Source organism: Odontesthes bonariensis, chromosome 4 (genome assembly GCF_027942865.1).
Source record: "Odontesthes bonariensis isolate fOdoBon6 chromosome 4, fOdoBon6.hap1, whole genome shotgun sequence".
Taxonomy (NCBI): domain Eukaryota; kingdom Metazoa; phylum Chordata; class Actinopteri; order Atheriniformes; family Atherinopsidae; genus Odontesthes; species Odontesthes bonariensis.
Window position 1 is genome coordinate 9,933,717 of NC_134509.1, and position 24,917 is coordinate 9,958,633.

General features: G+C 40.7%; 1 protein-coding gene across 4 annotated transcripts in view; it reads left to right on the forward strand.

The window, feature by feature from the left end:
• Positions 1-24,243, forward strand: part of apbb2b (amyloid beta (A4) precursor protein-binding, family B, member 2b) — a 54,524-nt gene extending 30,281 nt beyond the window's left edge. The window contains exons 6-18 of one of the 4 annotated variants that reach the window (XM_075462879.1): positions 247-378; positions 2,421-2,492; positions 3,211-3,261; positions 4,169-4,254; positions 6,178-6,238; positions 8,701-8,847; positions 9,481-9,608; positions 12,786-12,900; positions 14,069-14,156; positions 16,513-16,593; positions 16,689-16,804; positions 17,718-17,897; positions 20,328-24,243. In XM_075462879.1, the coding sequence (XP_075318994.1) occupies positions 247-378; positions 2,421-2,492; positions 3,211-3,261; positions 4,169-4,254; positions 6,178-6,238; positions 8,701-8,847; positions 9,481-9,608; positions 12,786-12,900; positions 14,069-14,156; positions 16,513-16,593; positions 16,689-16,804; positions 17,718-17,897; positions 20,328-20,498 (1,428 nt within the window). In that variant the 3' untranslated portion in view covers positions 20,499-24,243. Of the gene's footprint in view, positions 1-246; positions 379-2,420; positions 2,493-3,210; positions 3,262-4,168; positions 4,255-6,177; positions 6,239-8,700; positions 8,848-9,480; positions 9,609-10,514; positions 11,928-12,785; positions 12,901-14,068; positions 14,157-16,512; positions 16,594-16,688; positions 16,805-17,717; positions 17,898-20,327 lie in introns of those variants that run through there. The other 3 variants (XM_075462880.1, XM_075462881.1, XM_075462882.1) reach the window with 3 other exon arrangements.
• Positions 24,244-24,917: the final 674 nt, after the last annotated feature.

A 24,917-nucleotide genomic window follows, 5' to 3' on the forward strand; every position in this document is an offset into this window, starting at 1 on the left:
CACACATCACAGCGGGAGGCTTTCTGATGGAAATGCACTCTCCTGAGAGAGGGGGATGTGGGGAATGTGTGTGTAGAGCGATGGAGGCAGCACGTAATGCAGAAATTACGCTTTGTTTTCTTTACAGCATGTTGAGAATAGCAGATGAGGTTCCTTATTATCCACAAGAGCTGAGAGCAAGCACACAGCCCTTTTGATAACTGTCTTTTTTTGTGTGTGTGTGTGTGTGTGTGCATATGCATATAGTCATGCCAAGCAGAAGTCTTCTTTAGGGCATCAACTCGCTCCGGCAGCACCACCTCTGACAGTTCAGTGGAGCCTCTGTCCACTCACGAGCCCACACTCCCCACATGTGGATTCGTCAACAGCTGCTACTTTGTAAGTCTCAAAGAGTCCCTTTTTTTTTTTTTTTTTTTTTTTTTTTTTTGCTTCCACGGTACTGGTTAATGCTAGTAAAGGTTTTTTAACAAATTTGGAGAAGTGGCAAAAGATAAAACTTACTCTGTGGGGAAAAGTCAATATTATTAAAATGATAGTAGGTCCTCAATTGCATTACTTGGTAATCATGCTGCCAATCACGATACCGCCTGCCATTTTTAAGAAGTATGATGATATTGTTAAACAGTTTTTATGGGATGGGAAAAGAGCAAGGATAAAACAATGTAAACTTTGCACTCCCATGGAGAAGGGAGGATTAGGTTCACCAGACCCAAGGTTATATGGGATATCTTTTGAAATGGCTAAACTAGCCAAATATTGGAAAATGACAGCAAGCTAGACTGGATGGAGATTGAGAATGAGTTATGTTTGCCATTTAGTCCAAAGGAGCAACTGTCTGAATGAAGTAATACAACAAATCCAATTCTTGTTATCTCTAAGGAAGTGTGGGCCAAGGTACACAAAATATATAAGCTGTCACTATATATAGAGTTATATGCTTCATTATGGTTTAATCCTGCCATACATATTGGTAAAACGTCAGTGTTTTGGAGGCAGTGGCATTCAAGTGGTATAAGTACTATAGGAGACTTGTATAAAAATTAACAATTCATGTCTTATGAGGAATTGTCACGTCAATATAAACTTGATGGCAAACAATATTTTTGGAAATACTTGTATGGTAATCGTTCAAAAAATGATATTTTGGAATATCTGAATACGCCACAGGAACAGTGCACGGCTTCACAATTCTATAAACTTACAAACTATTCAGTAAGTGGCGAGTCCTCTAATGTGAAATGGTTATGGCAGAGAGACCTGAGAATAAACTTTACACAGGAGAAATGGTTGGGTATACTAGCGGACTGTGGAAAGTATATAAGGGAGGCAAGAGGGAAGTTCACACAATATAAGATCAAACATAGATACTACCATACCCCTGTGAGATTATATAGAATGAAACTGATGAATGATAATATGTGTTGGAAGTGTAAAACAGCAGTAGGAACTTTTCTACACTGTGTATGGGAATGTGCATTAGTGAGTCAATTTTGGGTTAAAGTTGTGGACTTCTTGAGTAACTGGTCAGGCTCAGCGATTCTCCTGACTCCTGCTTTATGTTTATTAGGGGACAGATCACAAATACCGAATATATCAAAAAGAACCTTTTCTGTCGCTATGGTGGGCTTGGTCACAGCTTCTAGAGTTATCTTAAGACACAGGAAAACCGCTGTATCTCCTAGTCTGAAAGACTGGTCCAATGCAATGGTGGAGACCGCTTCTTATGAATCCATGCTTCACAAACTGTCAGTTAACAGGGAGATGACCTCTTGGGATCTCTACCTAAATCAGAGACTAAATATAGCTCAGCTCCTTTTCTCCTTTTTTGTGGACTGGATTTCCCCCACATTTATTTATTTATTTATTTACTTTGAGACTTGATTCTCTTATTTTATTTTTGTAATTTTATTTTTTCCTCTATGACATGCCAGAATATGTATATGCCAAGAACATGAGATATATGTCTAACCCTGTACTCACATACTCTGTAAGAATTCAATAAAAAATTTTAAATGAGGGAAAAAAAATAAAAAATTGAAGGAGAGAAAGGACCATCAATCTAGTCCAGCTGCAGACGCGCACAATGCAAGAACACTGAGCCAGTCGGTCAGTCAATCATGTATAATGATGGATTTAAGTGGAGAAAGAGGAAAGGAGATTGGTAGAGAGCAGCAATGTGTAGATAAAATATTGATCTGGTGAGACTGGATCGATGTTGACAGATTGAGTTGCAGCAGTGAGATTGTGGCGCATTTACATCCATCTGTAGCAACTGACCTCCAGGCTGCTAGATTATCAGCCACGGACACAGTTGGATAAGCAGTAATGTGGTGACTTTTCTTTTCCCGAATCCTCAGTATGGACATATTATCAAAGATAAAGTCCTTTTAATACCTTTTTCTCTCCCTTTCTCTCCACAGCCTCGTTCCGCATCTGTACAGGGGATGCTGGATCAAGAATGTCACTCTCAGCAACATGAAGAGGAAGACGAGGTCGGATACTCAGATATTCCCCATGCTCTTCCCTTCCTCTTTGAAATTGATTTGGCAGCATACTTATGGGGGAGATGAGAAGATTTATTCCTTTTGCTGTAGCTTGCAATTGTACTGTACTGCTGCATATGTTTAGTTGTGTCATATACAGTGCAATTAGAAAACGTATGAACAGTGACATTAATCTGGACTTCATCATACTTGAATTAAAACACGGGCCTAAATGTGGTTTGTTTTTGCACACTGGGAACAAATACAGTCCTAAATTCACCTTATTAAAACGACAACACAGTTTGTTATCAACATTAAAGGTGAAAACTGTTGGCTTCACTTATTTAGACGTTTTGTGCTGCTTTAAAACCCATAAAAAAAACGGTAAACTTGTCACTGTCTAAACGATCACAACTATGTGTGTGTGCTTCTGACATCCCACTAATCAAGAATCAGTTGATTCTCAGTGGTAAGCTCAATGTTCAATAGGAGCAAAGCAATCAGAGAAAAACATTTGAATTGTTGACAGACTGTCGTCGTTGGTCTTTTCAGTTAAATTTAAGAAATGTTTTGCTGGTTTGCTCCCTATTGCAACAGCTTCCGAGTGTGGGGAAAGCTGGTTAGTTAACAACCCTATTTTGTCTTTCTTTTCTTGCTCCCCTCCCGCCTTTGACTCCCAATTCTCGACCCACCACTATCTGTGTTTGTGTTTTAACGCTGTATGTAGAAACAGGTGTGGAGGGAATTTGGAGGAAAAATTGATAGTGAAGTGTGGAAGGCAAGTATAAAGCTCTCCTTGTCAGCGAGTCTTGTTCTCGGTCTAACCTCACCCATTCTTTGCGCGTTTGCATCTGTGTATGATGTGCTAAAATATCCCTGTCAGGGCAGAAGCATGTGTGGCTGATGCTTCAACATAAACGTTCCTGCATCAACTTTTGCCTTTTACGATGCTTGAAATGTGAGAATATGTCTGTTATTTGGCTGCAACAACACATTTAACAGGTTGTCTCTTGCTTAAGTGAGTAGAATAATATCATCTTTTCATCCTTATCATGCAGATGTGGGTGTGTGTACGTGTGTGTCTGCGCGCGTACCTAATGTGTGTTAAGTTTCTTTTCCTCATGTAGCATGCCCCGTTACACATAACACACAACCACCAGTTCTCCAGCCAGGAAGGACGCTCCGCCCACACTTTGATGCATGCTGGCATCAAAATATTTACGTTTGGTTTTTGGAAAGCCCAAAAGGCCTCTAAGCCATGAATTTTATGACAGTCATATGTGTTGATGTTTCTGGACATCTGCCACTGTTCCAGCTGCACCAAAAATGCAAGCATCAGCATTAACATTTGTGTGAAAAGCATGTTCTTTCTTCCTCTTAACGTTTGGGGTGGAGATGGGGAAATCCAGTTGAATATGTGGAAATTTTGAAAAAATAAACATCACACTGATGAATGGCACGCTATAAATTACACAGTTTAAAAAAACCTTTTTCTTTTCTTTTTTTTTAATGTGGAGTGCTCGGGTGTGAGAGCCACAAAAGCTGCTGTCACACCAGAGCAGTCCTCATATAACAGGGTAGAAGTATGATCCAGGATTGAAGGTGGAACCTTTGTAGCCAAAGATCATGGTATTTTATATTTTGCTGTCATTTTGCACCCTGACAATGTTGCTTGTTATCATCAGGACCTGCAGGCAGCCACGGTGAACCCTGACCCCAGTCTGAAGGAGTTTGAGGGTGCCACACTTCGCTATGCGTCTCTCAAACTAAGGTGAAGCTATAGTTTCAGATCACTATCAAGCATGTTTGGGTGTTTTTTCACTCTGGCAGGAAAAGAAAGAGATGTAACTCAGATGTACACTCAGTATTTCTCTCTTGGTAGTTTTTCATATCTTGTGTTTAATTAGTATTGTCATTAAAAGGCAAACAAAGCAAGAAGTTAGTTATTTTACCCATGAACTATTCCATGTTGACTGTTTTAGAAAACCATCAATTGTGACTTATTTGCCTGATTCTGAAGTGTAACTTTTGTTTTACTTGAAAAATGAATTGTCACTGAAAGAAAAGACTAATTATAAGAAACTTATGTTTTCTCCTCAACAGTAGCAGCTTCCAGTTCCTTCTCTCTCCGTCGTATAAAGTCCTCCATGTACATTTAAAATCCAACTGAAATTCATTGCAATATACCCCCCTTAAAGGATAAGACCGGTTTTTTGACATTGGGCCCTTGATTTCACATTATAACATGATGTTCTACTCACCCCTGCTTGTTGTTGAACATTTGGAGCTGTTCCGAAGATATTCGAGAGGCGTCTGGCTGTTCTCTTGAGATATTCGGCCATGAAACGGTTTCCTATGGGCAAGCTTATACAGGCACAAACTATGCTGTTTATAATTTATTAATTACTGTACACTAGCACTGATAACGTGGAGGTGCGTCGCTTACTTAAAAAAATCCGGGTTACTAATTTTGAATTTTAGCCGAATGAATAAATAGGCAGCAGGTCTGTGGGCTGTCTGTGGCAGTAGCACGACGAGGACGTCAGTAACACCCACTTTACGACAAAAAAATCAAAATTACAGTAACCCGGATTTTTTTAAGTAAGCGACGCACCTCCACGTTATCAGTGCTAATGTACAGTAATTAATAAATTATAAACAGCATAGTTTGTGCCTGTATAAGCTTGCCCATAGGAAACCGTTTCATGGCCGAATATCTCAAGAGAGCAGCCAGACGCCTCTCGAATATCTTCGGAACAGCTCCAAATGACCAACAACAAGCAGGGGTGAGTAGAACATCATGTTATAATGTGAAATCAAGGGCCCAATGTCAAAAAACCGGTCTTATCCTTTAAGGCACCAGATTCAAGTTATTAAGCTTCTCTCACCAAAGGTGCACCAGATAACATGAGCCAAGATTTTTATTTTTGACTTTAGAAACCTGGAACTCAAGTGCAGTATTTGTACTGTTGCAAATGAAAACAAATGTACTGGCGAATAAAATCAGTTAAAATGTCACAATTTTCTTGGAATGGCGTTATTTAAGAACAAACCTGTCCCATTGCCAGTAGCAGTGTGCTTTCCCTCAGTTCCCTGTAAGCTATGCACAGAACTGTTATGCTGCTTAATCCCAGGAGACAAGCCAGTTTGAAGGGATGACATTACACTCTGGTACAGGCTATGTTGCAACAGACTTCCTGAAGTAATCAAACTTGTTTATTTTTAACTGTATCACAGACGTCAGCCACACATAGTGGGATTGAGACTAAGCTGCCACTGTCTTGTTGACTTGATCAATCGATTAGTCTCGTCTCTGTTGTGTGACAATATGTCTGGTTATTGCATGTCTTTTGAATAACTCACCTTTCAAAATAAACCAAAGACACGCCTGCATACAAGTTTATGGCTGTGTGTTCTGCTTTGCATGTGACCAGTTCAAAAAGGTCTCATATATTGGTCATAGAACGAGCTGGTCAAGCTTAAAAATGGCCTTTTCTGCTCACCTGCTGAAATCGGTGCGTACTTAATTAGTCTAATGACTCCAGTGCCTAAAATCACACACAAGCGAGAAACGTTTAACAAGTAGCTAAAGGTTGCAACAGATATAATGGCACCCTCTTATTTTAACAAATGCATCCTTTATGCCTTTTTAAAAGAAAGAAAAAAAAAATGTTACTTTCTTTTTTTTTTTCAGGAACCGTCCAGCCGTGGAAGAAAACGAGTCTCGCAGTGTCAACAATGACCCAGAGGCCAAGGTAGGGGCCTTTTCTTACCTTTGCTGCAGTTTAAAGACTTCATTATGCATGTTTATTTGCTAACAATCAGACGGATTTGTTCGATGTCCTGCATCGTGGCAACGTCTTCTCTATCCTTCCTACAAACACTGTACAACATATTTCAGTCTGCATTGCCCTGAGCCTTTTTGGATACAGGTGGTGCTCACGATGGCTGTCTTTGCTTCAATCCGAGGTCAGAGATAGCTGAGCAATACTGCCCCCTAGTGATCCAATAGGGCAATATAGATCCATAAAGTTTACCACAGTGGCCCTGAAAAAAAAAAAAGTCCACTGCATTCTGTATCAGCCCGCTGCATATTTCAGCGGGGCTAAAGAATACACTCAACATATGTGTGGTGTTCCTCAGATGGCTAAACCCAACACTCAGCTTGATGACATGGTGCTGGCTTGGCTCGTGTGCTTAAATTCATGGCCTAAGCAACAATGACACTCGTGATGTGTAGCAGACACAAATACATTCCTACAGTCAGGCTTCTGGACTGATAACACACTGACACACACATGGCAGGAAATAGCCCAATGCAGTCTCAAGAATGGAATTGTCCCTTTCCTTCCAATGAGGGAGTGAACGATAACATCTGTGTCAACACCGAGCTATGTTGATCAAAGTCAAGGAAACTGACTTCACATTAACTAATTTGCCCACAGTAAACTATGATTCCACTGATAGTGATACTGTTTCCCACCTGGAATCAGCCGTTTTCAGAAGGTTCATTCTGCATTGGGAAAAAAATTACAAACATGACGCATAACTGTTTTATGGCTTTGTAAAGCGTAGAAAATAATAAGTGAAATTGTGGTAATTAATGGAATTTTTTATTAAGTAGTGGGAAACAAAATGGATTCACTATTATTACTATCACTCACTATCAGTTATTACTTTGTTGCACCGTCTCCACTTTTTTCCCAGCTTTAATTCTTTGAGGCATGGACCTCACTAATGGAAAAGTAACATTCTTCACTGTTTGGGTTCCAACTTTTTCGGAAAGTTGGATCCTTATTCCAGCTTTCTGGAGGGATTTTTCTTTATCAGTTTCATTCAGGTTGAGATCCGGACTGGGTGAATGACATAGCCAGCAACTGGATATTTCTTTCCTGAAGAAAAGTTTAACACTCTTCGATCTGTGGAAAGATGCTTACTGTGAAATAACCTCAGCATCACCAAACCTCTCTGTGGTTGTTGGACTAAGAAAAGTGTCCAGTGAGGCAATAACTGCCATCTCTGGTCCTTATACTTGAAAATAACCCCATATCATCAACGATTGTGGAAATGAAATCCTTCTGGCATTCATCTTTATATATGTCATTGGACCTGTACCAAACAAACGTTCCAGCTTTAATCTCCTTATCAAATTCAGATCATCCAATCATCCACAGTCCATGACTGCCTCTCTTTAACCCACTGCGACCCTCACTGATCTAGTAGTCAGTGATGGTGTATGTTTGGCTCCTCTGGATGCAAATCCCATTTCCTTCACATTCACTCCTTTATCTGCCTGTTTGTTGTTGCTCTCCTCCTGTTGTGCATTTTTCTCTATAATGGAAGCATTTCGCTTTAACCTTTCTGTCCATGTGCCTCGCCATCTTTCTTGGTCCTGTATGTTTCACTTTTTTAAACTTCTAGTTGGCGCTTAATCCAAATTTAAAAAAATCATTTAAACACAGCTGACTGTGAACTACTACAATATTCTGCCATAATAAGATTTACTTACCTACTTTTAGGAGATTTATAATCCTTTCCATTGTTTTAACAGACAGCGCATATAGGGGGCCAGTCAGCCAGGTCCAATAGCTTGTTAACATCTGGAAGACTTAGATAGACTGATGCAGGTATTTACTTAATCTGAAACAAACAAACAAACAAACAAACAAACAAACAAACAAACAAAAAAAAAAACATGAATTACTTTTACAAAGCCAGAATGTTCAGCTGTTGAAAAGGTTTGGGGTCATATCTGTGATAACGACTGAACGAACGCCCTCCAGGAGTGGAGATTCCATATTCTTGCCAGGGGTTGCAGTTACTTATTTACACTCTGTCTCCGTCTCTGCCTCAGTGTGACCTATATAGTCTGCTGAATATTTTCTGAATGGACTGCTGGAAGCAAATGAATACTTGATGAGGGCAGATGCTTGTCCCTCTCTTCTATCCTTTTTCCTAACGACCAACAAGCTTTGTTTGCTGTGTGACGTCGAAGTTAATTGGCCTTTTCTTTAGAATGTTGCCAATTTAAAAACCTAGAATTAGTCATTTTAAACGGAATTGTCTTTTAATAAAAAACTTTTTAAAGTTATTGATGGAAAGAATGACCATTAGTCTCTAATATAATTTAGGAAAGTACAGAGTGTAATGGTATTCCTCTAAGTATCGAATGTATAGGACAGTATGTTTATATCATGTGGCTCTGCATGCCTTCTAGTGTTTTGCAGTGCGCTCTTTGGGTTGGGTGGAGATGGCTGAAGAGGACTTGGCTCCTGGAAAGAGCAGCGTTGCTGTCAACAACTGCATCAGACAACTGTCATACTGCAAGAATGACATTCGGGACACCGTTGGTATCTGGGGAGAGGTGAGGAAGATGGAGCAGAATGAAGTTATCTGTGTAAATGGGTTGTGTTTTTGTTGAGGATGTAAAAGCAAAGGTGGCAAATTCATAGTCTTTGAAGTAGGATTTGAAAGGGAGGGAGTGCTTGTTGAAAGCAAAGTAATTAAATTAACAAAGATTAGTGTGGAGGAAAGTAAAGAGCAGCACAAGTAAGCGGCGGTCCTCTGAAATCTGTGTCGAGAGATGGAGGGGGGATGAGGAGAGAGGAAAATGGAGCAATGTTAGAAAGTCTTTTCCTGTCTGCGGTGGTTTCACCTAATGTGAAGTGACAGGACACAGAGGAAAAGAGCTCCATCCCTTTCATCGTCCTCCCCCTCGTTTTAGGGTTTTATCATTTATTTAGAGGCCTAAGCCAGAGAACACACATGGACACACACATAGACTTTCTTCAGCACCAAATGTAGACGCACGCAGAAGGCAAAAATATTTCATAAGTAAGTGAAGAAAGTTTCTGACCCGACCACTTTTATGATCTCTATTGGCAGGAAATAAGGGTTGCATGTTTTTTGTGATGACATCTGAAGGATTTGTGTGTGTGTGTGTGTGTGTGTGTGTGTGTGTGTGTGTGTGTGTGTGTGTGTGTGTGTTGGTGCCTAGGGGAAGGACATGTACCTGGTGCTGGAGAATAATATGTTGAACCTCGTCGACCCCATGGACCGCAGTGTGCTTCACTCTCAGCCAATTGCAAGTATCCGGGTCTGGGGCGTTGGCCGGGACAACGGCAGGTTAGTTGTAGCGGCAGCCACCCTCTTCTTTCCCTTATTGTCACGATTAATCCTTTGTGTGTAAAATGTCAGCTTGTGATAATGATAAGGCGCTCATGTTGTGGTCTAAATCACCTTTCATGTGTTGGTTAAATGTATGTTTTTACTTAACCTGACTGATGAGCAAATTGCGACTCTCCCACCAATACTTAGTAAAAGGTCATGGTTGCAAATGTGTCACACTGACGGATGTTAGTGTGACAAGGAAGGGAGAGGAGGCGATGACTGATGAGGAAGACATGCTAATGTAAGATTAATTAATCAAGGAAGAAGACGAGAGAGAAAACAATGGCATTTAATGTCTTTCACCAGAAATCCCCACTTGACTCATTGTAGCACACTTCACTGAAGGTTAAAACGAAAGTCCAAATAAAGGGTGCTGTGGTCGTGCTTCACGGCCATTAGAGGGAGCTGTGCACTGCTCCAAACTCAGGAAAAATACCCAATATATCTTATAAACCCCAGTGGAGGTATGTGGGCCACAGTGGTTGGTAGTTTCTTTACAATCTGAGCTGGCACATGACTGCACTGACGCGCACACACAAGCACGGCACTCACTCAGGAGGGGAGATGAGGCTTAAAGCTCTTGGAATATGCAGAAATGCAGAACTTGTACACCTCGGGATCTCTCCCTTCTCTCATTTACACCCATAATCACTTAGGCGTGGATGTTTAATTGAATTAAAAAGCTGAAATATGCCTGTCGTGTGAAATAAAAGCATGTTTCCTGCACTTAACTTGTTGTTCTGTTGTCAACGTCTACATATAACAGAGTGTCTGAGCTGTGTGAATACCTTAGCTGCAGCAAAGGGAGGAGGCAAAGAGATGGTCGGAGGGAGGGGAGGAGGAGAGGAGAGGAGAGGAGAGGAGAGGAGAGGGGGATGAAGCTGCCAAAGGGGACGTATGGTTAGTTCTCTCTGGGTGTGGATCAGACAGGTTAAGGAGAGTGTACAAGCATGCAGTGTCACCAGGAATTGATGGTGTGAGTGTCTAAAGACGCTCCCATTCACAGGATTACCTGCCAAGATAGGAAAACGGACCGCTGTGAGTATATCTGGAATCAACATTTCTCTCTTTTGCTTTATTAGAAAGTAGAAGCGACCACAGACTAGAGTTCTGGAGAAGTCTGTAGGAGATGTATGTGAGCAGATGGCTTTTTTTTTTTTTTAAACTGCTGATTTGAGGTGTGAATTTCAGGATTTTACAGGAACTCGGGTGAAGTTTAAATTTAATGTGGTTGTGTGTGTTGGTTTACTTGTTGTTGATTTCTGTCATTTTCAACTCTTGTGTTTGAAAAAAGAAAAGGTTTTCGTTTTTAATGCCGTGAACCTCCAAAATCATGAATTGTGCATCGGTTTCTCTGCATAATAGAAAATATGCAGCCAAATTTCCCTCCACAGTGTGTACTACATAGTGAAGCAATGCAATGATTGGCTGTGCCACATCTTTGCACAATTCCATCCTACATTTAATTTAAATGTATCTGCTGAATGTAGGATGCAGTAAGATGTAGAATGGAAACATGGCTGGTGCAGTGATTTTCCCCTCTATCGCTCACTATCTGTCACACACTTTTATACCCTTGTGAAAGACCGTAGCGGCACACAGACGGCACCCCAGTGTCCCCCCCTCTTCATGTGCCTCAAAACTCATTATCACCACAGAGAATACAGATTCCCACAGTAACCTTGACATTTTCAGGGATGTTGATATGAAGATAAGCTTATATACAAAATGAGATCCCCACTCTGCACCTTTATTCCTCTCTTTCTCTTGACTTTAATCTATTCTCCTGTTTTTTTTCTGTTATTTGCTTTTATCTTGATGTCGTATAAGTTTCATCATACTGTTTAATCTTCTCACTTTCGCTTAGTAAATTCCTTTTATTGTGGCTTTTAGAAACTCAAATGGTTTCTTTTGTGTTTGAAAACGCAGCCCATCAACACCCAGTGGCACCCTGTCAGCATTCTGTCACTCACTTTTCAGTGATTCTCTCCTTATATATTTATAGTTATTTAACCTCTGTTGGAGTTAAGTTACTCTCTGAGCTCTTAAACCTACACACGCAGGCAAACTTAAGTTTTTTTCTTTTTAAGAAGAAGATAATAAGAGAAGTGAAAGTTAAAATATGTCAAAGTCAAGTTTAATAATGTATATGTCTGAGAGGCACAACCTCTGCCTCTTGTTTCACTGCAGAGGGCTGGTGAAATGGATTGCTTTTTTCTTTTCCTCTACTAACTGTCCTCCTTTCTTCCCATGCCTCCTTGGATACAGAGAGAGGTAAACACATTCCTTCCACTTGATGAACCTCCTACAGTGTCTCTATCATTTCTTATTATTTAATTTCCTCTGCGTCTCATTCTTCTCATCTTCAAAGAGGGCCTTGAATAAATGTATCTTTGTGCGCACAGCTACAGAAATGTCGGGAATGAAGGTGACCCTTCTCTGTCTACAAGCTGTTTTTTTTTTTTTTTTTTAATTTAAGTGTGCATGCACACACATCCACATCCATGGACACATAGGCATATTTTGAGAAGACTGTCCTGTCTTGGCTCAGAAGTCTTGTCAACCCTCAGGCCCATGTTTCCTATTGCCTAGCCCAGCATATTGAAGCACAGTGCCCGAGGGAAGTTATTTAGATTGGTTTATGTTCATTTCTGAGCAACTTAAATCACAAGTGTATTTGCTGCCTTGGCTTAATTTAATGCAGCAATATCTCTACTTCAGATTATTCTGCATTTTCATCATTTTCTGTGCTCGTCTCCTTTTCCTCTTCTTTTATTCTTTCTGTTTGGCAGAGTTAGATTGTTTTCAGCTCCAGTGGGCTCAGGAGGAAGTTATCTCCCGCTGTCACTCTATTCAACTCCCTCTTGCACCACGCCGCTCTATTGATCTCAGGGGTCCATCGACTTGTCTTTGTGTGTGTGTGTGTGTATATTCATCACGCTAATAAAGGTCATTTCATCTCTCATCTGTCCTCAAGACCTGTCGGTTTCAAAAGTGGACACGCACGCCTCATGACTACAAAAGATTGCATCGTCATTTATTTTTCTTGTCTCCAAACATCACCAAAACCAGCCCAACAAATCTTTATCCTGTTAAATTTGATATATTCTGTGTTTTTTTCCGTCTACTTAGGGACTTTGCATATGTGGCGCGGGATAAAAACACCAGGATCCTGAAATGTCATGTGTTCCGCTGTGACACACCAGCCAAAGCCATTGCCACCAGCCTGCATGAGATCTGCTCTCGGGTGAGTTGTTCGGGTTTTGCTTTAGTAAAAACTCTCCAGCATGTTTGAAGAACGTTTCCCTGCCACTCGACAGGAGACACTGAGAAACAATACAGTTTTGTGCTGATGGACTTTATCACAAGGGACCTCAAGTACTGCCTGTTTGTAAAAGGGAAAAAAAGATCACCATTTACATATTCAAGAACACCTTCGTTCACCGTGTCTGAGAAATGAAACATTCACATGAGATTAAAATGATCAGCTTCTGGAGTACTTTGCTTCATCAGATTTACCACCCCACAGTCTGGTCATCCATTTTAATCTTCTCACAAAGTATCTGCAGCCCTCTTTGTTTTCTCTCAAAAACAGTTATCAGGAAGCTTTTTCTACACTGCATGTGTGAATACAGATGAATATAAAACTGTGCCAGAGGACCAGTATTCACACCTTGCTTTTATTGAATCTGCTGTAAATGTAGAATTAATCGACTTTCTTACAGTCCCAGTAAATCACATTTATAGCGTTGGAACTTTGATTCGGAGTTGGGAGAGATCTTTAAATGTTTTTTTTGTCACTTATATAGTCTCATTATTTGGTGCTGAATTCAATTCAAGGTAGAATTCAAGTTAAACTGAGGTAAGGACCACCCCACCTTCTACAGCTGAACTTCAGACTTGTCATACAAAAGCATGAAATAAAAAAGGTGGAGAATTGGTCACAGTGTTGTTCAGTGAGATACAGTTTTGCTGTGACAAACTCTCTGACTAAGGACCCGTGATGTAACTGTGGTGTTTCCAGGCTTGTGAGAGTGGTTGGTATAAATGACTTTAGTCTGTGTGTTCTGTTCTGTGTCTCTGTGTGAGATGCACTGCAGGCAAAACTTTTATCGCGCTTTAGAGAGAACAGTGTGCTTTGGTTTATCATTGTGTGTGTATGTCGGTGCTCCACAGGTGAAATTGGTTGGCAGTGTCCAGGGGGAAGCTGCTCTTGGTTTCCCTGAGCTCTTTTGCATAATCGTTTCCATCCCGCTCGCTCATTTTCTTGCACCCATTTCTTTCTTTGCTCTTTCACTCTCCTCCTCTGTATCTCTACCATGCTATATCAATTCTGCTTGTTTTTTACACTCCATTTCCGCTTATTCTACATGTCCTTCTGCTTCCCTTCATCTTTCTTTCTTTCTTTCCTCCAGATAATGACTGAGCGAAAGAATGCCAAAGCAATGGCAGGAGGTTCTCTGCAAGACAGGATGCAGGCAGGACTGGATCTTCCTTTGCAAGGTAGGCTTAATAAATGTACATATCTCAACACACTGCGTGTGCGTGAATGTGACAAGACATCTGAAATAATAGATGTGGTATCAGAATGTCTCAAAAAACTGTTACTGTCTGTTAATTCTTAAAGATTGCAGAAAATTGGGAACACCAGGGCAGAAGCCACTTTGAAACCGAGCAGACATTTTAAAGATTGACATTAACTGACATTTAGGTATAAAGCAAGTTCTTAGATTTACCCTGTAGCGCTTTTCCTTAAAGCAAGGCTGTGAACAAAAGTTTGACATATTTGCTTCTTTTTAAAACATTTACATAAAAACACTTTTTTTCCAGTGCTGCTTTGCTAACACTCATATTTGCATTTTCCAGCCATCTTCCTCAACTTGGCCCATTGCTGCTTTTACCTTTCAGCTTACAGTCAGTGGACATGTATGAAACTAATTATCCACTAATGGTCATTACCTACACATGTTGCCATTTGCAGTTTAAAGATTTAGGGGCGTATGAGCTGGTTCAACAACATATTTTTAGCTGCTGCTCATCAACTCGCCTTTACACGATCAGATTTACAGAGAAGATGTGGAGGGAGTTCTTGTAGCTTTTGATTTGCCTGACAGATGGGAGAAGCAGCCAGCGAAGACATGCTGGTGGCAAATAGACTTTCTTTTATTCTCTTGAGACAATGTAGGATAGCAGTGTTAAAGGGATTGATAGCCTTGAGACATGCATATATATTTAGAAAAATAGCTGCAGAGGACTTTGATGAATATTTTTGACTGAGATTGGTTTTCTGTGTGTTAGCAGCCAGCCTTTACTGCCATTAATCATTATTTTCCGTTCTGTTGGCTGTCACTCTGTCATAGTAAAAGATTACTGGCTGAATAGACATGGGTCATTTATATGCATACAATGGCTGGAGATGATGCGTCAAAAGCAGGGCTTAAAGCTTTTTTTAAGTCAAGTAGCTGCTGTGACTGTCTGCTTGAATTGATCAGAATGATAAACCACACAAATATGATATGCAGCGATTCTATTCCATTCTATTCTTTCAAATCAAAGTTTTTACTTATCAGGACACAATTAAAATATTATCTGGTCCTAACAAGTTCTTGAATTATGGTAAAACAGCCTTAGACGAACAACACATGACATGGTGCATTATTTATTTCACAAAAACGATGTCAAAATGCAAAAGTAGTGAAAAAAATGATACAGCCTTACTACTTATACAGGACGTCTGAGGGGAAAGTAGCATTTACTGGCAAATGTGACCACCTCTAATAAAGAAAACGTGGATCAGCAATGATTGCATGGAAGCAGCTGTTGCTGCCCATCAATCTGCTAAGGGTTATAAGGACATTTCTAAACATTTTGTAGTAATTTTACTGTGAGAAGGATGATCAACAAGTGGAAAACACAAACTTCCAAGTCCAAGGTCTTCCAAGCAGAGGATGTCCCAGGAAGTTCACCCCATGGTCAGACTATGCAAGGATCAGGAAAAACAGCAAAAAAAACCCAGGAACTACAGCTAAGACTCTACAAGCCTCAGTTAGCATGTTTCATGACAGCACAATTAGAAAAGGCTGAATAAGCATGGCTTGTTTGGAAAGGCTATAATGTAAGGAGAAAGCCTCTTTTCTCTAAAAATGACATGGGATAACACAGCTGTAAAAATAACACAGCTTAGGTTCATAAAGCTGCATCTGAACAAACCACAAGATTTCTGGAACACTGTCCTTTGGGCAGAGGAGACCAGAGTGGAGATGTTTGGTCATAATGCACTGCAGCGCAGCTCTTTGGTGAAAACCCAACACAGCACGCCAACACAATCACCTCATACCAACTGTCAAACGATGCTGATGATGTCTGCTTGTTTTGCAGCCACAGGCTCTGGACACATTGTAGTCATTGAGTTGACCATGAACTCCTCTTTAAACCAAAGTGTTCTGGAGTCAAATCTGCCATCTGTCGTAGACCTGAAGCTTGGCTAATATTAGGACATGCAATAGGACATTTATTTCAAGAACAGTAGCATATCTACAACAGAATAGCTGAAAAAGAACAGAATTTAGGTCAAAGTCCAGACCTCAACCTGATTGAATGTCCGGTGGGACCTTTAGAGAGGTATCTGCAAAGTTTCTTCAGTTCCTTAAGGCTGTTCCTAATGCTGTTTCAATTTTCTCACTGTGTAGAGAAAAAGTGTTCATATGAAACTGAAATTTAATCATGCTTGATTGAAGCAAGTGGTTCTAATATTAAAGTGTTTAATAATGAAATACTGTATTGTGTGCAGTGATGTAATGCACTTTGTTTTCTAATTGCTTGTGCAGCTGTTAAGTTTTTGTTGAATTTTTCTCTGCAGAATTCCCCACACCAAAGACAGAGCTGGTTCAGAAATTCCATGTGCTCTATCTTGGGATGTTGCCTGTGGTCAGACCAATAGGTTGGTATAAACCCCCCCCCATCGCACGCGCACATCGTAGAGATCAAAGTACATGATCCCTGTTAATTGTTTGTTTGAAATGTTCTCTTTGTCAGGCATGGATATACTGAATGGAGCCATAGAAAATCTGATTGGTTCTTCCAACAAAGAGGACTGGACTCCAGTGGCCCTTAATGTGGCAGATGCCACTGTAACCATCAGCAAAGATGAGGTGCGACACACACGTCTGCTGCTGCCAAACCCACCACCCCCACCCTTCCCCTGGTTGTCTTTACCCCCCCTTTTTCAGCCTTCTGCAAAAAAAAAAAAAAAAAAGCTAGAATGTGGGAACAGCCTGAATGTTTAACTGAGCTGGAATTTGACAGATTTCAGTTCTTGGCTGAGACTGAAATTTTTCACTACAGCCTCGCTAACACGATTAAAGATGGCAGAGGTGTCAGAAAGCCAGTTCAGGTTGTTTTATCACCTTATTTAGAAGTGTAGCCACAGACTCTGAGCTAAACAGATTACTGTCACAAAAGGCCTAAGTGTTATCTCAGTGATTGTTTCTCCCTTTTTTGGTGCCGTTTTCCTCCGACAGATGTTTCTTTAGTACATCTTTATGAAGAAGAGTGCAGTTTGCCCGCATTGTGCTCCCATAATTAACACAAAAGCTTAAAAGTGATTCATCGATCTATCACTACAGAATTGCTGAGAAACAGCCTTTGCGCTGTACACTAAAAAAGACTTTATAGATATTTAGCTATAATATTGGCGAGCTGCCGATCTGAGTAATGAGACTGAATTTCAGCAGCAGCGCTCATGTTAGATCTGCATGTACAGTAAAGTCTCAAAATTGCCCAGCCATGTGAATGACATACAATTTCTTTTTTGTTTTCCTGTAAATAAATTTTAGATTTGCGCTTTCATAGTAAGGTTGCAGCCCAGCTGCTGAGTGTACCTCATCTAGCTACTAAAAAACTTAACAAAGAAAAGTTAGTTGATTGTACTTTTTCCCCATTAGTGGTGTTTTTGTGATGTCTTTTATTTTAGACCGATTAGATGCATTCAATTTTCTTTTACATGGACGTACATATTTATGACCTTTTTAACAGTCTTGCGCCCTAATGTGTGTGCGTGGCTAGGATGAAGAGGAAGTGCTGGTGGAGTGCCGTGTCCGTTTCCTGTCCTTCATGGGCGTTGGCCGTGACGTGCACACGTTTGCCTTTATCATGGATGCTGGCGGTCATCGTTTTGACTGTCACGTCTTCTGGTGTGAGCCCAATGCTGGGAATGTGTCTGAGGCTGTGCAGGCAGCTTGTATGGTGAGTCACAACAAAAACAAAAACTCTGAAACTTTAAGCTTTAAATGCTAAGACTTCAATAGACTCATACATGTGTAAAGTGTTCAGTTAGTTGCAAAAATGTGTGGAATACAAAAAGCGCAGAGAACTGTGCAAACACAGGTACCAAACGGTGTCCGTTGTCTCCTTTTATTTGTTTAGATAATCTCTTGTTCCACAGTCGAGTCCACTGCACACTCTTTAAAGCCTCGTGCTTGCAGGGATGCATGCTCATATAAACCTCGCACACCTGGTTATCACATGTGGTGCTTTTAAGACTAATTAAATGCCAGCGAAATACTGTTTGTATGAAGTAATCAATTTGGCCTGTAGGCTAAATTAGAATAATCAAAGGGAATGCGAATAGGTGAAATAAATTTGGATCATTTCTATGTAGAAGTATGGTGCGTTAGTTTACTTTCTTGGCTTTTCAATTTTGTAATTGATTCAATGTCAGTGATGAAAAGGATCAACCCTTAATGATATCAAAGTAAATAAAGATTTAATATTCTCCCATTCTGGTAAAGTTGTCCTAAAACACTTATCCATGCACCCACCCAGGTTGCGGATTATTTGATTCGTGCAAAACCAGCTAATATGGTTCCTCATAGTTGTTGCACGATGACAATGATACATTTTTACAAGACAGGTTTTACGCATCACGTTTGTTTCTTCCAGTTTATGCTTTCTGGCTTCACCAAAGTTGGCCTCGATGTCCAACTTCTAACATTTTCTAATGCTGCTCAGCTTTTGGAGCTACGTGTTTGTTCTCCTGCTTCTTTAGGTGGCTCAGTGCAGTTGAACGTAACAAAGTGTATGCAACTTTGTTGTTCTGCTGAGACCAGAAAATCACCATTTATTTATTAAATCTGCACAGTGATGCATCTTAGAAATGAGAAATTTCCACACCTCTAATCAGACCACAGCCTGATGTTTTAACGGGTCCTGGTTCAAATTCGATGATTAATATTTTACAGCTTTTTGTAAAGGTATGTCCAGGTGTTCTCCAAAAAAAAACTTTTCCACACGGCCCATAAAAACATTGTTCCTCCCTGGACTCATCCTAGTCGATTGTGCCACATTTAACCTTTGAAATTCTAAAAAACCTCCAGAACACAGTTTGCACTACTTACTCATGGATGCTCACAGGATGCTGAGAGGGCTTGCTGCAGATATTTTGATTTACTTTGGGCTTTAGTCTTTGGACACTTAAAGTAATGCATGCAAATATCATATGCTCATTTTCTGCTTTTCACTTCTCAACGGGCTGATGTGCAGCTCCGTGTGTACATGGCAGAAAAGGCATATTCAACAGAGACTCTGGAACTCTTACAGTTTCTAATGAGGTATCAAACGAAGGCTCAGGACACTGGCTGCAATTTGAGATCCCCATTTCAGGAATGTTTACATGCCCACAGCGTTTTTAAGAGAGTCTGTGAAAAGTTAGTCACAACGTTTTTGCTAATTTCATATGATGCAACAGCAGTATGTGAGATTATATTAAAGAAAGGATTGTTTTGGGTGATAACAGTTTTACTGAACAGGATTCTTGGGATCCTTGTCAGTGAATACAAAACATTTTTGTCAGGAAAAATCGAAAGCTTGAAGCCTTTATATTTTTGTTATCGTTGTTGGTGCCGTCTCCTTTTTGTAAAACGCCTTGGATCTCAAGAATCTTAGCTCTCCAACAGCTTTAGCTTTTCTTTATCGTTGCTGTCCACATCTGGCGGACGAGCACAGCTATGTGGAGTCCTTCTCCTTGCCTGTAGTTTGGTTTGGATTTTACGGTCGGAGTGTTTTCATGTCCAGGTTGCAGTGGAACCCTCTGTCATGCATCAAAATTCAGAGAAGCCAACTTGAGCTCAGATGGAGTGAAGCTTCAGTTGTTTCTGAAAGCGGATGTAGTTTCTGCTTAAGTGTAAAGTTTAGATTTCGAGCAGCATTATTTGCCTATTGAATGTAAAACCTTTATATAGTTTATATTTCAACACTATTAACTGTTATTTTTATATTTTATTTAGGCAGCAATTATACCCCAAAAACCAGTCTGCAGTGCTCGTGCCACACTGCAGCCCACCAGCGGAGGTTGTGTACGTTCCTTTGCTCCTCTCCGCAGTGTGACTTATGAGATTAGTTGACTCCAGGCCGGGCTATTGACCACACATCTGAACTTTGGATATACGGTCACAAGCACACACAACGCATGCACACAAGCTAAAGCTGATTGACGGTGACATGTATCATCAGTCATTACTATTGATCCCAGCCAGCATCCTGCACCAGTCCAACTTCCCTCTCTCTTTCTCCCACTCACACCCCTCAACAGTCGTACACTCAGCAGCTGTAACTCTCTGTTATTTACAGTATGTCTCTCTGTTCTGCCCTCCCTACCGCTCCCTCTCTGTCTCTCAGCTGCGGTATCAGAAGTGTTTGGTGGCTCGACCGCCCACCCAGAAGGCCTGCGGCTCATCGCCTCCCGGTGACTCGGTTTCGCGTCGGGTCTCCACCAGCGTGAAGCGAGGCGTCCTGTCTCTCATTGACACTCTCAAACAGAAGAGACCCGTCACAGAGCTGCCACAGTAACACCGACGACACCGTACCGGCTCCCTACCACAGCTCCTCGTCACCACGGTAACTCGTTGCATCACCTCCAAAACCCATCACCGCCACAGACCCCCAGCAACCATGGAAAAAACGGCAAAGCCCAAGGGTTTGGGAAGATCTGCAACAACGTTCTTTTTGGGGAGCAAATTGGAATTTCCCCTTAAGAGTCAATCGGCTCTTGAGCAGCAATTCAAGTCTGTTTCCTCGCAGTAACTGAGATGAGTTGAGACTCCGATCCCGCATAAAGAAGGAACAGCCAGGAGGAACACCTGAATGATTGTCATAAAGATGATGGTGTACATAGAAGTAACTGTCATCCCCCTCAGCACAGAGTTAGGAGAAGAGAGCAAAAACTGAAGAAGTAGGAAGTGCACCTTTAAGCACAGCACGTGTGATGAGTGAGCTCATTGCTGCCTAAACTGTTGATCTCTCCATGCTCTTAGTGTATTGTGTCTGTGCCGCCAGCATGACCTTCCACACCAGGCCGCACTCCCTGTCATCACCCGGTTGTCCTGTTAGTCTGTAGTGGCTTATCCACCCCCCCCTCTCTGACTTCCTCCTGTCTGTCCTCAGTAGACTTTAAGTTAAAAATGAATGAATGACCAGAGGTAACGAAAGCCATCCTGTTCTGTTTCTGCGTTAACGATAAGTCATGAGCGGAAGAACGACGGAAGCTGTGAGATTTGTCAGTCTACACCCTCTAACCTGTTCAACTCCTCCTGCATGAACGTTTAAATCTAAATGTGAACCATTCTACACAATATCAATACACTGCTGCTGCTTTCAGAGACTGAAGGGATGAGAAATCACTGATTACTTCTCTTGTCTTCTTTGTCCTTTTGCGTAAGAATCTGCCCTGGAGGGTCGGAACGAGTGGTGACCTTTCACCCGAAACATCCTTCATAACCTTCCTGTGTTTACCTCTTGTTTTTTTTTTTTTTTGTTTTTTTTCCTTTTGTTATACTTTGAAAAACAACAGACGATAGCCATAACAGAGGAACGATAATGGGCAGTGTTCACAGTAAGTCTCCTCTCTCCTCAACTCCCCTCCTCTCTGCTAACCAGTCCTAGACTGCTGCTTCACAAGCAGGAGACATCGGCATGCTGCTGCTGCTGCTCTTTGATACTCATGCTGGAGGAAATTTGAATGATTATTCCTTTAAATCCCACCTCAGTTTCAGTCATTAGAGACTTCATGTCCACTAATAAAAGGGGATTGCCTGGAGGAAGAGAAAGGAGACTTGAGGAATGTGTTTTTCTACCAGGGTTCAGTTGCTTTTTGTCTATATCTTAGAAAGGGGAAACAATTTTACCGTCGGCCTCAAGCAAAGAAAGAGTAGTGTCGACTAAAACTAACAGGACTTTCCTGGGCTGCTATGTGTGTACAAGGTTCTTCTCACTTGAATGCGCTTTCTCTGTATCTTTAACTCAAGTTTGTTTGTTTTCACCAGTGCCATAAGTTCACTTGCTTTTGTTCTGTTGTGTGACGTTTCTCAGACAAATCTCAAATCTACACATATCTGTCAAGGTTGAATCTATGGTAATAACTAAGGAAATCCTTTATCCCACCTTAAGTTAAGAACACATTTCCCTCCAAGTATTGTTGATTGATGCAATTACTGACCCTTTGTAACCGACTGTTTGCTAAACCCCGATCACAGCCCGTTGTGCCCTGGTCTTGTCGAAATCTTGAGATGTTTAATGAAGTTTTCAGACTATTCAAGGTAAAAAAAAAAAAAAAAGGGAACATTTGGAGACATCCAGTCTGAGCCTAGACGATGTTTGAGGATGACCTGAGGAATCGGATGAATGCATATATGCTGTGTGAGAAAGCTCGACAGGAGTCGCAGCAGTAACTTGATAAGTCGGGGCTTAGCAGACAGTCAAATTGCTACATATGAAGAAGTACATACGGCCCATGGAAACTGTTGACTTTTTACTGTGTATTTGAAGAAGCAGGTATTTGATATTCTTTGAAGTGATGTCTACAGAAAAAGGGGATATTACCCGAAGGAACATCGGAAGGAAAATCAGCTTTCTTTGGTGGTTAGCACCGACGCCTCACAGCAAGAAGCTTCCCGGTTCGAAATCTCATCAGAGGCCACACTGTGTGGAGTTTGCATGTTCTGCCCAGTGCATGTGTGGGTTCTCTCTGGGTTCTCCAGATTCCCACGGCCCAAAAACATGCATGTTAGGTTAACTGGTAACTTCTAAATTGATCATAGGAGCAAGTGTTGGCGCGCATGGTTATTTGTCTTGTTTTTCTCTGTGTGGCCCTGTGATGGAAAGACAAACCTGTCCAGGGTTCAGCTGCCCCTCTCCCTGATGGCAGCTGGGATGGGCCTAAATACGACGAAGCAAGTATGGAAAATGAGTGAATGAATTGATGTCTCATACTTGATTAGCAAAGAGAACATTAGGACCTGTTACCAGAGGGTTAAATAAAGTTTTAAAACTTGGTCACTGAGGAAAATGGGATTCGAATTGAAATGGATTTGATGGGTGTAAAAAAAATGTTTTCCCCCTTGTATTTTTTTTTCCCCCATTAACTCCCAAAACCTGTTATCAATGTAATTTTGTGAGACTTTTTGCAGTATTAGCCTAATTTGTAGTAATTAGATTAGTGCCGACCTAATTAATATGCACTGTGTGGAAAATGAGTGAACGAATGTTTGAGAGAAGATCAAATGTTTGCTTGTTCAAACCTGCTGGGGAAAAAAAATCATCAGTTCTCATGAGTTGTACTTACTCTTGGTGCATCCCGCTCGTCGTCTTGTACCTTGTAAATGAAATGGACACACACTTGTTAAAGAAACTAGTTTTGTAAAAGAGACTGTGATGAGAAGATTCTGTCACACCACCTTCTGTTTCACGAGGACGTTGAAATGTGAATGAGACGACAGAATCTGTGTGCATAAATACCCATTCGATGTAACATTTGGCATTAATCGTTGTTATAAGCTATCTTTTCATGTTTGAATGTCTTTATTTTTCTCTTATTTCTCGTTATGAAATGCCTTTTTTTTTCTTTTTTTTTTTTTTTTTTAATATTAGCAAGTGGCCAAAGTGTAAAATACTTAAATACTTTGTTGTAGATAAGAAGAGTAGTAGAGCAAATAATGAAAACAGTTGAGGCAATTGGAACTTTTCACAGTTGTCACTTAAGTTGATGCTGAATTTAACTGTGCAATTATCTATGCATTCTTTTGATCTGGAGAAAAAGGAAAGTCGTGGAAAGCCTCGCATGCCCGTGGATGGTTGAAAAAGAGACTGTATGTATTGAACAGAAATATTTTTTATTTTATTTATTCTATTTTATAAAGGTATATACTGATTTTATTTGTTGGGGCAAGTAAAGTCTCTTGACATTGTCATCGTCTCAGTCCCTGGTTGACTCTCAACACTACAACAAGCTCCGCTTTGCAGAAGAAAAAAAAAGAAAAAAGCAGAGGAATATATATCTTCACCTTGTACAGTACTCACTTAGAGCTGGGAGTCCGCTGCTGCTCTGAGCAGTCGGTAGAGAGGAGGAGGAGGAGGAGGAAGATGATGGCAGCTGTGGACTCCCAGCCTTCCTGTCAAACTCACATTTAAACAACAAAACACACACACACACACACTCCATTTACTATAAATGGATGTGTTGGCTTCCATTTGCTGCTCACTGATTTGTACACTTTATCAATGTAACCAATTGTGAGAATAAACGGCATTATAAAATACATCACACGGCTCGGTGTGTGTGTGTGTGTGCGTGTGTGTGTGTGTGTGTGTGTGTGGAGAGAGTTGCAACTATTAATGTTTGTTTCTGATTTAGTCTCGTGGCTCCCACAGGATTCTGGTATGGGCTTGGGTGTCAAATTATTCACCCAACAGTAACGCAGATGAAAAGAGAAATACTTTATCAACAAGAGAGAAGAGTTCAAATGAACTACATTAAACTACGGAGTTACCTGTAAGAACAAAAAGCTAAAAAAGAAAAGGTTGGAGCACCTTTCACTCCTGAGCTTTTAATCTTTCTTTTTTTCTTTTTTTCTAAACTCTTATTTTTTGACAGCTGCTTCTGAAAGCATTTAAAGCACTTACTTATTTTTTTTGGTAGAATATTTATTGAACAGCTTTAGTTTCGGTTGCTGCACATCGCAGCTGGATGGAAGTGTGGTCGAGTCAGCACGGAAGTCCTTGAGAATTTCTCCTACCACCTTTCCTTAACCCACCAACGTTTTCCAACAAGCTGAAGGAAAAGGGCTTGTTTTTGTTTTTTTTCACTATTCAACCAGATCATCAGTTTGCTTAATCATAATCATAATCATACATTTATTGTTGTACAAAAAGACAGAGTAACAGTTATAGTTATTCAATTTTTTTCTTTATTGATATTGTGATAACATATTCTAT